A 12,162-nucleotide genomic window follows, 5' to 3' on the forward strand; every position below is an offset into this window, starting at 1 on the left:
AGCACAGTGTAAACAAGTGTAACGGAAGGGTCGGTATCTTTAGGCAACCATTCCCTTAGCTAACCAACTCAACTTGGTGCTTGTTTCACACAGATTGGGGATGTTTGAGGAGTTGTAGTTATTCTTTTAGATTAAAGATTCGATCAAAATAGCTAGCTACCATTTTGCTCCAAAGCCAGTACCCCATTCTGAGCTCTACCTTCAGTTATAGAACAGTTGAATAACTCACTGTTGTTTATTATCTATTCCACTTGCTTTGGCAATGTTAACATGTGTTTCTCATGCCAGTAAAGCCCCTTGAATTGAAATGGAATGGAATTGAACTCTGTAGAACAGTTCCAGAACTCTGTTAGCTAAGTAGATAGACTGTTCCAAAGCATTCTATCGGTGTCTATGTTCCATCTATCTCTCTGTGTTGTGAAGCCCCATGTTGCAACCATTAAGGAGATGGCCAAGTTCCACACAGACTCACGCTACCTGGAGCACCTCCACAAAATCAGCCAGGACGGAGACAATGATGACCCCCAGTCCGGAGACTTTGGCCTGGGTAAAAAGAGAGGGAAGGACCGGATCCCTGGAGCTTAGTTTGACAGACATCAATAAATTAGAGAGAGAGAGAGAGAGAGAGGGAGAGAGGGAGAGAGATGGGAGGGAGTACCATGTCATGTTGTTTTGCTGGCAGTAGAGGGTGCTCTAACACCCAATATAAATGACCCACGTCCCATTGCCTCCACTGGGCAAAGGGTTGATTGCCAACACACTAAATATCTACATTAAAACCCCTCCAGTTATATATTTGAAGATATAAATAACAGATTAATGCTGACGGCCCTTATAGGTGACTGATGTTATCTAGGTCTGTGGGTGGGAGTCTGTAGGAAGGATACAACCCCAGTCTGGTATCATTGGATGGAGAACACTCATCTTCTGCCAACCTTTCTCTTAGAAAAACTGCTCAATCTCACCATATGTGTTTCCTCTGTCTTCCCCATCTCTCCATGTCCCCCTGCAACACCCTTCCTTTTCATTGTCTCTCCTTCTCTTCCGCCTCTCTCTTCCTCCCTTTGTTTCTCCTCCACACCTCTGTCTGGTCCTTCCTCCCATCCTTCCCCTCTCTCTCGGTCTTTGTCACTCTCACTTCTCCTCCCTCTCACCCATTGTCTCTCTCTCTCTCCCTCTCTCTCTCTCTACCTCTCTCTCTACTTCTCTCTCTACCTCTCTCTCGCTCTCTCTCCTCCTTCTCCTTTTCCATCTCTTCCTCCTCTGTCCTTTACCTTATCACTTCCTCCCTCCATCTCTCTTTCCTCCCTCTCCATCCAAACTCCATCCTTTTCTTTCTCCCTCACCCCTATTCCTCATCCCCCTCTTCCCAGGTTATGACTGTCCAGTGGTGGAGGGTATCTATGACTATGCTACAGCGGTGGGTGGTGCCACCCTGACAGCCCCCCAGTGCCTGCTGGATAAGAGGGGTGAGGTGGCCATCGACTGGTCAGGAGGCTGGCACCACGCCGAGAAGTAAGAGGACAGGAAGGACCAGGGGAAATGCTGATGAGTGATTTCTATGAGAAAAACAATTAAATGTTGTTGAATAAATTATGTTAGTTGGAGGTCCTCTAATTGTTGGTACTTTCTGTCCTCACAAACTCTCACTTCACTTCCTGTCCTTGTCTTTCTCTCTGTATCTTACCCTCTTGTCTCTGCATCTCTCTCTCTCTACCTCTCTCTCTACCTCTCTCTCTCTACCTCTCTCTCTCTACCTCTCTCTCTCTACCTCTCTCTCTCTACCTCTCTCTCTCTACCTCTCTCTCTCTACCTCTCTCTCTCTACCTATCTCTCTACCTCTCTCTCTCTACCTCTCTCTCTACCTCACTCTCTCTACCTCTCTCTCTCTACCTCTCTACCGTAAGTGGATACAAAAGTTTCATCAATGTTGATTGTACATTTTTTTTGTCTGTCAATAAGATATGTTTTTGTGTATTTTTAGAGAATAATGTAATGTTTCTCTCAGGTGTGGAAGTTTTACCCCTAAAGGGATGACTGCTACATAATGACTGTGATACATACACACAAACACACACACACACACACACATACACACACAGACTTGAAACACCCTCCCACAGACCCATAGTAGCCCTACCACCCTGTTGTAGGTACTGGAGACCTGTGTGGCACTGGGCTGGGTAAAGGTACGTCTCTCTGGATGACACAGGGCTGGGTAAAGGTAAACCTCTGGATGACTCAGGGCTGGGTAAAGGTACGTCTCTCTGGATGACACAGGGCTGGGTAAAGGTAAACCTCTGGATGACTCAGGGCTGGGTAAAGGTACGTCTCTCTGGATGACTCAGGGCTGGGTAAAGGTACGTCTCTCTGGATGACTCAGGGCTGGGTAAAGGTAAACCTCTGGATGACTCAGGGCTGGGTAAAGGTACGTCTCTCTGGATGACTCAGGGCTGGGTAAAGGTACGTCTCTCTGGATAACTCAGGGCTGGGTAAAGGTACGTCTCTCTGGATGACTCAGGGCTGGGTAAAGGTAAACCTCTGGATGACTCAGGGCTGGGTAAAGGTACGTCTCTCTGGATGACTCAGGGCTGGGTAAAGGTACCTCTCTCTGGATGACTCAGGGCTGGGTAAAGGTACTTCTCTCTGGATGACACAGGGCTGGGTAAAGGTAAACCTCTGGATGAGTCAGGGCTGGGTAAAGGTAAACCTCTAGATGACACAGGGCTGGGTAAAGGTACGTCTCTCTGGATGACTCAGGGCTGGGTAAAGGTAAACCTCTGGATGACTCAGGGCTGGGTAAAGGTAAACCTCTGGATGACTCAGGGCTGGGTAAAGGTAAACCTCTGGATGAGTCAGGGCTGGGTAAAGGTAAACCTCTGGATGACTCAGGGCTGGGTAAAGGTACGTCTCTCTGGATGACTCAGGGCTGGGTAAAGGTACGGCTCTCTGGATGACTCAGGGCTGGGTAAAGGTAAACCTCTGGATGACTCAGGGCTGGGTAAAGGTAAACCTCTGGATGACTCAGGGCTGGGTAAAGGTACGTCCCTCTGGATGACACAGGGCTGTGTAAAGGTACGTCTCTCTGGATGACTCAGGGCTGGGTAAAGGTAAACCTCTGGATGACTCAGGGCTGGGTAAAGGTACATCTCTCTGGATGACTCAGGGCTAGGTAAAGGTACGTCTCTCTGGATGACTAAGGGCTGGGTAAAGGTAAACCTCTGGATGACACAGGGCTGGGTAAAGGTAAACCTCTGGATGACTCAGGGCTGGGTAAAGGTACGTCTCTCTGGATGACACAGGGCTGGGTAAAGGTAAACCTCTGGATGACTCAGGGCTGGGTAAAGGTACATCTCTCTGGATGACTCAGGGCTGGGTAAAGGTAAACCTCTGGATGACTCAGGGCTGGGTAAAGGTATGTCTCTCTGGATGACACAGGGCTGGGTAAATGTACGTCTCTCTGGATGAGTCAGGGCTGGGTAAAGGTACGTCTCTCTGGATGACTCAGGGCTAGGTAAAGGTAAACCTCTGGATGACACAGGGCTGGGTAAAGGTACGTCTCTCTGGATGATTCAGGGATGGGTAAAGGTAAACCTCTGGATGACTCAGGGCTGGGTAAAGGTACGTCTCTCTGGATGACACAGGGATGGGTAAAGGTAAACCTCTGGATGACTCAGGGCTGGGTAAAGGTACGTCTTTCTGGATGAGTCAGGTCTGGGTAAAGGTACGTCTCTCTGGATGACTCAGGGCTGGGTAAAGGTACGTCTCTCTGGATGAGTCAGGGCTGGGTAAAGGTAAACCTCTGGATGACACAGGGCTGGGTAAAGGTACGTCTCTCTGGATGACTCAGGGCTGGGTAAAGGTACGTCTCTCTGGATGACACAGGGATGGGTAAAGGTAAACCTCTGGATGACTCGGGGCTGGGTAAAGGTACGTTTCTCTGGATGACTCAGGGCTGGGTAAAGGTACGTCTCTCTGGATGAGTCAGGGCTGGGTAAAGGTACGTCTCTCTGGATGACTCAGGGCTGGGTAAAGGTACGTCTCTCTGGATGAGTCAGGGCTGGGTAAAGGTAAACCTCTGGATGACTCAGGGCTGGGTAAAGGTAAACCTCTGGATGACACAGGGCTGGGTAAAGGTACGTCTCTCTGGATGAGTCAGGGCTGGGTAAAGGTACGTCTCTCTGGATGAGTCAGGGCTGGGTAAAGGTAAACCTCTGGATGACTCAGGGCTGGGTAAAGGTAAACCTCTGGATGACTCAGGGCTGGGTAAAGGTAAACCTCTGGATGACTCAGGGCTGGGTAAAGGTAAACCTCTGGATGAGTCAGGGCTGGGTAAAGGTAAACCTCTGGATGAGTCAGGGCTGGGTAAAGGTACGTCTCTCTGGATGACACAGGGCTGGGTACAAGTACGTCTCTCTGGATGAGTCATGGCTGGGTAAAGGTAAACCTCTGGATGAGTCAGGGCTGGGTAAAGGTAAACCTCTGGATGAGTCAGGGCTGGGTAAAGGTAAACCTCTGGATGACTCAGGGCTGGGTAAAGGTAAACCTCTGGATGAGTTAGGGCTGGGTAAAGGTACGTCTCTCTGGATGACTCAGGGCTGGGTAAAGGTAAACCGTCAACAAAACCATTTCTGTAACGCTTAACGTTGTCAGTCACATTTAACAAAAACCTAGGGTTGCATGTTCATTGTTTTGTTGAGGTTTTGCAACTGCAGAGAAAATACAAATGTTTTTGTTTAGTAAAATTATAACATTGTCCATTCTACGGTTTACATGTTAGCGAACATATTGGATGAAGTTGTCAGTCTGTAATTATTGTAATTGTTATAGTCAGATTAATTTACAGCATATGATATGTTAGATGAAATACTAAAGATGTGATTGTTGTTGCCATCATCAGTGTGATGAAGGAGGTGCAGTCGTTGTTTAACCCGGAAACAGTTGGGAGTTGACCCCATGGCTGGTGACCCCATGTGTTCCTTTAACATGACCCCTGTAAGGAGGGCACAGTGTTTACAACACGCACTATGTCATGTATTGTCATGTTGTGTCTCTGTCCTTTCCTTTCACCCTGTCTCCCTCTGCTGGTCGTATTAGGTTACCTTTTCTCCCCCGCTTTCCCCCAGCTGTTCCTTGTCTCCTCCTGACTACCTCGTCACCCCGTTTCCCACCTGTTCCCTTTTTCCCTCTGATTAGTCCCCTATATCTCTCTCTGTTTTTGTTCCTGTCCTTGTCGGATTCTTGTTTGTTGTGTTTCATGCCTGAGCCAGACTATCGTCATGTTTGCTGTAACCTTGTCCTGTCCTGTCGGAATCTGCCGGTCTATCTGAGCCTACCTATGTTTGGTTATTAAAGAAGCTCTGTTTAAGTTAGTTCGCTTTTGGGTCCTCATTCACTCACCGTAACAGAAGAATCCGACCAAGAATGGACCCAGCGACTTCGGATCCTCTCCACTCAGCCGTCGAGATCCAGGGAGCGATGCTAGGCAGACACGAGCAGGAATTGTCTGCTGCTCGACATGCCGTTGAGACCCTGGCCACCCAAGTCTCCAACCTCACAGAACAGGTTCACCATCTCCGCCTCGATCCACCGGCCACTTCCAGGGCTTTCGAATCTCCGGAGCCCAGAATCAATAACCCGCCGTGTTACTCTGGGGAGCCCACTGAATGCCGCTCGTTCCTCACCCAGTGTGATATTGTGTTTTCTCTCCAGCCCAACACTTACGCCAGGAGCACTGCTCGTGTCGCCTACGTCATATCTCTCCTTACTGGACGGGCTCGTGAGTGGGGCACGGCAATCTGGGAGGCAAGGGCTGAGTGTACTAACCAGTATCAGGACTTTAAGGAGGAGATGATACGGGTTTTTGATCGATCTGTTTTTGGGGAGGAGGCTTCCAGGGCCCTGTCTTCCCTATGTCAAGGCAATCGATCCATAACAGACTACTCTATTGAGTTTCGCACTCTTGCTGCCTCCAGTGGCTGGAACGAGCCGGCTTTGCTCGCTCGTCTTCTGGAGGGTCTCCGCGCAGAGGTAAAGGATGAGATTCTCTCCCGGGAGGTCCCTTCCAGCGTGGATTCCTTGATTGAACTCGCTATTCGCATTGAGCGACGGGTTGATCTTCGTCACCGAGCTCGTGGAAAGGAGCTCGCGTTCTCCGTTGCCCCCCTCTCCGCATCACTACCATCTTCCTCTGCCGGCTCGGGAGCTGAGCCTATGCAGCTGGGAGGTATCCGCATCTCGACTAAGGAGAGGGAACGGAGAATCACCAACCGCCTCTGTCTCTATTGCGGTTCTGCTGGTCATTTTGTCACTTCATGTCCAGTAAAAGCCAGAGCTCATCAGTAAGCGGAGGGCTACTGGTGAGCGCTACTACTCCTGTCTCTCCTTCAAGATCCTGCACTACCTTGTCGGTCCATCTACGCTGGACCGGTTCGTCAGCGTCCTGCAGTGCCTTAATAGACTCTGGGGCGGAGGGCTGTTTTATGGACGAGACCTGGGCTCGGGAACATGACATTCCTCTCAGACAGTTAAGGGAGTCCACGGCCTTGTTCGCCCTGGATGGTAGTCCTCTCCCCAGGATTCAGCGTGAGACGCTACCTTTAACCCTCACTGTTTCTGGTAATCATAGCGAAACCATTTCTTTTTTGATTTTTCGTTCACCTTTTACACCTGTTGTTTTGGGCCATCCCTGGCTAGTTTGTCATAATCCTTCCATTAATTGGTCTAGTAATTCTATCCTCTCCTGGAACGTCTCTTGTCATGTGAAATGTTTAATGTCTGCTATCCCTCCTGTTTCCTCTGTCTCTTCTTCACAGGAGGAGCCTGGTGATTTGACAGGGGTGCCGGAGGAATATCACGATCTGCGCACGGTGTTCAGTCGGTCCAGGGCCACCTCTCTTCCTCCACACCGGTCGTATGATTGTAGTATTGATCTCCTTCCGGGAACCACTCCCCCCCGGGGTAGACTATACTCTCTGTCGGCTCCCGAACGTAAGGCTCTCGAGGATTATTTGTCTGTAGCTCTTGACGCCGGTACCATAGTCCCCTCCTCCTCTCCCGCCGGAGCGGGGTTTTTTTTTGTCCAGAAGAAGGACGGGTCTCTGCGCCCCTGCATAGATTATCGAGGGCTGAATGACATAACAGTTAAGAATCGTTATCCGCTTCCTCTTATGTCTTCAGCCTTCGAGATCCTGCAGGGAGCCAGGTTTTTCACTAAGTTGGACCTTCGTAACGCTTACCATCTCGTGCGCATCAGGGAGGGGGACGAGTGGAAGACGGCGTTTAACACTCCGTTAGGGCACTTTGAATACCGGGTTCTTCCTTTCGGCCTCGCTAACGCTCCAGCTGTCTTTCAGGCATTAGTCAATGATGTCCTGAGAGACATGCTGAACATCTTTGTTTTCGTTTACCTTGACGATATCCTGATTTTTTCACCGTCACTCCAGATTCATCTTCAGCACGTTCGACGTGTCCTCCAGCGCCTTTTAGAGAATTGTCTTTTTGTGAAGGCTGAGAAGTGCACTTTTCATGCCTCCTCCGTCACATTTCTCGGTTCTGTTATTTCCGCTGAAGGCATTAAGATGGATCCCGCTAAGGTCCAAGCTGTCATTGATTGGCCCGCCCCTAAGTCACGCGTCGAGCTGCAGCGCTTTCTCGGCTTCGCGAACTTCTATCGTCGTTTCATCCGTAATTTCGGTCAGGTGGCAGCTCCTCTCACAGCCCTTACTTCTGTCAAGACGTGCTTTAAGTGGTCCGTTTCCGCCCAGGGAGCTTTTGATCTCCTCAAGAATCGTTTTACATCCGCTCCTATCCTTGTTACACCTGACGTCTCTAGACAGTTCGTTGTCGAGGTTGACGCGTCAGAGGTGGGCGTGGGAGCCATTCTTTCTCAGCGCTCCCTCTCTGACGACAAGGTCCACCCATGCGCGTATTTTTCTCATCGCCTGTCCCCATCGGAACGTAACTATGATGTGGGAAACCGCGAACTGCTCGCCATCCGGTTAGCCCTAGGCGAATGGCGACAGTGGTTGGAGGGGGCGACCGTTCCTTTTGTCGTTTGGACTGACCATAGGAACCTTGAGTACATCCGTTCTGCCAAACGACTTAATGCGCGTCAGGCGCGTTGGGCGCTGTTTTTCGCTCGTTTCGAGTTCGTGATTTCTTATCGTCCGGGCTCTAAGAACACCAAGCCTGATGCTTTATCTCGTCTCTTCAGTTCTTCAGTAGCCTCCACTGACCCCGAGGGGATTCTCCCTGAGGGGCGTGTTGTCGGGTTGACTGTCTGGGGAATTGAGAGGCAGGTAAAGCAAGCGCTCACTCACACTCCGTCGCCGCGCGCTTGTCCTAGGAACCTTCTTTTCGTTCCCGTTCCTACTCGTCTGGCCGTTCTTCAGTGGGCTCACTCTGCCAAGTTAGCCGGCCACCCTGGCGTTCGGGGTACGCTTGCTTCCATTCGCCAGCGTTTTTGGTGGCCCACCCGGGAGCATGACGCGTCGTTTCGTGGCTGCTTGTTCGGTCTGCGCGCAGACTAAGTCCGGTAACTCCCCCCCTGCCGGCCGTCTCAGGCCGCTGCCCATTCCCTCTCGACCGTGGTCTCACATCGCCTTAGATTTTGTCACCGGACTGCCTTCGTCAGCGGGGAAGACTGTTATTCTTACGGTTGTCGATAGGTTCTCTAAGGCGGCTCATTTCATTCCCCTTGCTAAGCTTCCTTCTGCTAAAGAGACGGCACAAATCATCATCGAGAATGTTTTCAGAATTCATGGCCTTCCGTCAGACGTTGTTTCGGACAGAGGTCCGCAATTCACGTCTCAATTTTGGAGGGAGTTTTGCCGTTTGATTGGGGCTTCCGTCAGTCTCTCTTCCGGCTTTCACCCCCAGTCTAACGGTCAAGCAGAACGGGCCAATCAGACTATTGGTCGCATCTTACGCAGTCTTTCTTTTCGCAACCCTGCGTCTTGGTCAGAACAGCTCCCCTGGGCAGAATACGCCCACAACTCGCTTCCTTCGTCTGCGACCGGGCTATCTCCTTTTCAGAGTAGCCTCGGGTACCAGCCTCCGCTGTTCTCATCTCAGTTCGCCGAGTCCAGCGTCCCCTCCGCTCAGGCTTTTGTCCAACGTTGCGAGCGCACCTGGAAGAGGGTCAGGTCTGCACTTTGCCGTTATAGGACGCAGACTGTGAGGGCTGCTAATAAGCGTAGAACTAAGAGTCCTAGATATTGTCGCGGTCAGAGAGTTTGGCTCTCCACTCAGAACCTTCCCCTTAAGACGGCTTCTCGCAAGTTGACCCCGCGGTTCATTGGTCCGTTCCGTATTTCTCGGGTCATTAATCCTGTCGCAGTTCGACTTCTTCTTCCGCGATACCTTCGTCGCGTCCACCCGGTCTTCCATGTCTCCTGTATTAAGCCCGTTCTTCGCGCCCCCGCTCGTCTTCCCCCCCCCCCCCCCCATCCTTGTCGAGGGCGCACCCATCTACAGGGTCCGCAGGATTTTGGACATGCGTCCTCGGGGCCGTGGTCACCAGTACCTCGTTGATTGGGAGGGGTACGGTCCTGAGGAGAGGAGTTGGGTTCCCTCTCGGGACGTGCTGGACCGTGCGCTGATCGAGGATTTCCTCCGTTGCCGCCAGGTTTCCTCCTCGAGTGCGCCAGGAGGCGCTCGGTGAGTGGGGGGGTACTGTCATGTATTGTCATGTTGTGTCTCTGTCCTTTCCTTTCACCCTGTCTCCCTCTGCTGGTCGTATTAGGTTACCTTTTCTCCCCCGCTTTCCCCCAGCTGTTCCTTGTCTCCTCCTGACTACCTCGTCACCCCGTTTCCCACCTGTTCCCTTTTTCCCTCTGATTAGTCCCCTATATCTCTCTCTGTTTTTGTTCCTGTCCTTGTCGGATTCTTGTTTGTTGTGTTTCATGCCTGAGCCAGACTATCGTCATGTTTGCTGTAACCTTGTCCTGTCCTGTCGGAATCTGCCGGTCTATCTGAGCCTACCTATGTTTGGTTATTAAAGAAGCTCTGTTTAAGTTAGTTCGCTTTTGGGTCCTCATTCACTCACCGTAACACACTAGACTAGCACCTACCCACACTACCACTGGGAGGAGGTACGTCTGACACACACACACACACACACACACACACACACACACACACACACATACACTACAATTCTTCTATTTATCCTCCCTTACTCTCTCCCTCATCTCTTTTTCTTGCTCTCTTCTCCTGATCTCTCTACTGCTTTCTCCCCTTCATTCTCTCTCTCTCCCTCCCCTCCCCCTCTCTCGCTCTCTTTCACTCTCCTTCTCCTGATCTCTCTACTGCTTTCTCCCCTTCATTCTCTCTCTCCCTCCCCTCCCCCTCTCTCGCTCTCTTTCTCTCTCTCTCCCTCCCCCTCTCTCGCTCTCTTTCACTCTCTTTCTCCCCTTCATTCTCTCTCTCTCCCTTCCTTCCCCCTCTCTCGCTCTCTTTCTCTCTCTCTCCCTCCCCTCCCCCTCTCTCGCTCTCTTTCACTCTCTTTCTCCCCTTCATTCTCTCTCTCTCCCTCCCCTCCCCCTCTCTCGCTCTCTTTCTCTCTCTCTCCCTCCCCTCCCCCTCTCTTGCTCTCTTTCACTCTCTTTCTCCCCTTCATTCTCTCTCTCTCCCTCCCCTCCCCCTCTCTCGCTCTCTTTCTCGCTCTCTCCCTCCCCTCCCCCTCTCTCGCTCTCTTTCACTCTCTTTCTCCCCTTCATTCTCTCTCTCTCCCTTCCCTCCCCCTCTCTCGCTCTCTTTCACTCTCTTTCTCCCCTTCATTCTCTCTCTCTCCCTCCCCTCCCCCTCTCTCGCTCTCTTTCACTCTCTTTCTCCCCTTCATTCTCTCTCTCCCTCCCCTCCCCCTCTCGCTCTCTTTCACTCTCTTTCTCTCTCTCTCCCTCCCCTCCCCCTCTCTCACTCTCTTTCACTCTCTTTCTCTCTCTCCCTCCCCTCCCCCTCTCTCGCTCTCTTTCACTCTCTTTCTCTCTCTCCCTCTCTCCCCCCTCTCTCGCTCTCTTTCACTCTCTTTCTCTCTCTCCCTCCCCTCCCCTCTCTCGCTCTCTTTCACTCTCTCTCCCTCCATCCCCCCTCTCTCACTCTCTCTCTGTATCTTTCTCTCTCTCTCTCCCTCCCCCCTCTCTCGCTCTCTTTCACTCTCTTTCTCTCTCTCTCTCCATCCCCCCTTTCTCACTCTCTCTCGGTATCTTTCTCTTTCTCTCTCTCCCTCCCCCCTCTCTCGCTCTCTCTCTCTCCCCTCTCTCTCGCTCTCTTTTTCTCCCTCTCTCTCTCCCTCCCCCACTCTGTTTCTCCCCACCTCTTTCTCCCCTCTCTCTCTCTCTTTCTCTCTCTCCCTCCCCCCTCTCTCTCCCTCTCTCTCCCCCTCCCGCCCCTTCTCTCTAGGAGGGCATAACCTAGTCAACACGACTCGTTGTTGAACCTACCTGACTGTGTCCATCCTGGGACAAACACTAGCCTCTGAGATACCTGACCACGAGGTAGGACTACATCGCACAGCCCCTAACACACACACACCTTGTGGTCCGTCTTCGCTGAGTCATTCCCTCTAATCAAAGATGGCCGCCGGCCCTCAATAAAGGGGTTTGTTTCCAGGTGAATCAGGAGGGATGAAGGGAAGGAGGGGGAACAATACCACTCTGTCCCCATTAGACCTGACAGAGAGGGTCTCTGTGCTTCTTTCTCTCTTCTCCTTGCTCTCCCTCTCTCTCTCTCCTTATCTTTTTTTGTCTTCTTAGAGGAACCTTGTGTATTTTATTCTGGGGGGGAGGGGCAGTTTCTTTTTGGTGAATTCCCATATAATTAGAAAGGGAGAGGGGGAGAGGGAGAGAGGGAGGGAAGGAGGGAGGGAGGGGGACAAGGAGAGAGAGGGAAATGGGGAGGGATAGAGGTCAAGAGAGATTTTCCATGTACAGTGAGGGGTAGGTATATATCTCTTCTGAGATAGAGGGTCTTTTTGTAGTGTGTTGGCCATGATAAAGACTCCTCTCTGAGATAGAGGTTATTTCTGTAGAGGGTTGGCCATGATAAAGACTCCTCTCTGAGATATAGGGTATTTTTGTAGTGTGTTGGCCATGATAAAGACTCCTCTCTGAGATAGAGGTTATTTCTGTAGAGGGTTGGCCATGATAAAGACTCCTCTCT

General features: G+C 51.2%; 1 protein-coding gene across 1 annotated transcript; it reads left to right on the forward strand.

The window, feature by feature from the left end:
- The first annotated feature begins 393 nt into the window (after positions 1–393).
- Positions 394–1,711, forward strand: LOC110532990 (histone deacetylase 8-like). Its single transcript, XM_021617128.2, has 2 exons — positions 394–547; positions 1,374–1,711. Exons 1-2 carry the CDS (start codon positions 394–396, stop codon positions 1,517–1,519), a joined length of 300 nt encoding a protein of 99 aa, XP_021472803.2. The 3' UTR covers positions 1,520–1,711.
- Positions 1,712–12,162: the final 10,451 nt, after the last annotated feature.

This window comes from Oncorhynchus mykiss, chromosome 9 (genome assembly GCF_013265735.2).
Source record: "Oncorhynchus mykiss isolate Arlee chromosome 9, USDA_OmykA_1.1, whole genome shotgun sequence".
Lineage (NCBI taxonomy): Eukaryota > Metazoa > Chordata > Actinopteri > Salmoniformes > Salmonidae > Oncorhynchus > Oncorhynchus mykiss.

Bases quoted from the DNA above. Each gene is read 5' to 3' on its own strand.
- LOC110532990 (XM_021617128.2), top strand. From the start codon at position 394: ATGTTCCATCTATCTCTCTGTGTTGTGAAGCCCCATGTTGCAACCATT. The intron at 548-1,373 runs GTAAAAAGAGAG...CCCTCTTCCCAG, and splicing joins GTCCGGAGACTTTGGCCTGG to GTTATGACTGTCCAGTGGTG.